This window comes from Lolium rigidum, chromosome 5 (assembly GCF_022539505.1).
Source record: "Lolium rigidum isolate FL_2022 chromosome 5, APGP_CSIRO_Lrig_0.1, whole genome shotgun sequence".
NCBI lineage: Eukaryota > Viridiplantae > Streptophyta > Magnoliopsida > Poales > Poaceae > Lolium > Lolium rigidum.
The window spans coordinates 185,661,340-185,662,512 of record NC_061512.1 but is presented as its reverse complement, the minus strand read 5'-3'; the positions used below and the strand labels follow the sequence as shown (position 1 = coordinate 185,662,512).

Here is a 1,173-nt window from a genome sequence, read left to right as displayed (position 1 = left end):
TGTGCAGGGATCCTGGAGCACAACCAGGTGTTGATCCAGAAGATCGAGCAGAACCAGGAGTCTGGCGAGGACGGCGGCCTGAACCGCAACGTGGCCCTCATCCGCGAGCTCAACAGCAACATCGCGCACGTCAGCAGCCTCTACTCCGACCTCTCGGCCGCCTTCGCCCAGGGCACCCCCGCCACCAGGGCCGCCGACGCCGCCAAGGGGTACAACAAGATGTCACGCCCACCCCAGTAGAAGAAGAAGCCATCCATGCCACCAGCAGCACCTCGTCTGCTTTCTCTCTTCAGATTTAGAGGAGCAGTCGATCGAGTCTTCTGTTCTTATTGATCGACTGCTCTCCTCTAAATCCGAAGAGAGAAAGCAGACGAGGTGCTGCTGGCATGGATGGCTTCTTCTTCTACTTGGGCGGGCGCGACATCTTGTTGTACCCCTTGGCGGCGTCGGCAGCTCTGGCGGCGGGGGTGCCCTGGGCGAAGGCGGCCGAGAGGTCGCAGTAGAGGCTGCCGACGCGCGCGATGTTGCTGTTGAGCTCGCGGATGAGGGCCACGTTGCGGTTCAGGCCGCCGTCCTCGCCGGACTCCTGGTTCTGCTCGATCTCCTGGATCAGCACTCGGTTGTGCTCCAGGATCCCCTGCACCTGCCCGAAGCATCGCTCAAACGCCTGCACCGCCTTGCCGGTCCCGGCTCCTCCCCCGTTCGGAACCGGCTCCCCGCCGACGCCGTTGCCGTTCTCCATCGATCCCTGATCTAGTTCTGCGTGTGGGAGGAGGAGGATGGGTGCTCAACGTGGTGGGGGTAGTCGTCACGAGGAGAACGAGGGAGCGAGACGAGGCGGAAGGAGGAAGATTGGGGCAGAATTTATGCTGGTCAGGGCCTCAGGGGGATCGGGGACGCGTGCTGCGGCCTGTTAAGATCATTCGACGTGGTATTAAACGGCCTGGAATTCGGCCCAGGAAAGCGCCGAGATTCGCTTTCGCATTTCCATCTAGCGGCCCGGCTAATCTCGGCAATACATTTTGGTACTTCCGGATGTTACACCTGGGCCCTCTCCCCTCAGAGCATCCCCACTCGTTGACGCTCCCCACGCCCAAATCCGGCGAAATTTTCGTCCGGATTGGACGAAAATTTGGCCTGGGGGGCAGTATATTTCCAGTCGTGTACTCCCCA

General features: G+C 61.1%; 1 protein-coding gene across 1 annotated transcript; it reads right to left on the bottom strand.

Moving 5' to 3' along the window:
- Positions 1 to 403: 403 nt before the first annotated feature.
- Positions 404 to 742, bottom strand: LOC124656842 (protein ELF4-LIKE 3-like). The gene has a single exon (XM_047195510.1). The coding sequence runs from the start codon at positions 740 to 742 to the stop codon at positions 404 to 406; it is 339 nt and encodes a 112-aa protein (XP_047051466.1).
- Positions 743 to 1,173: the final 431 nt, after the last annotated feature.

What these genes read in the sequence shown, in the direction of transcription:
- LOC124656842 (XM_047195510.1), bottom strand. Translation starts at nt 742, where the DNA reads ATGGAGAACGGCAACGGCGTCGGCGGGGAGCCGGTTCCGAACGGGGGA.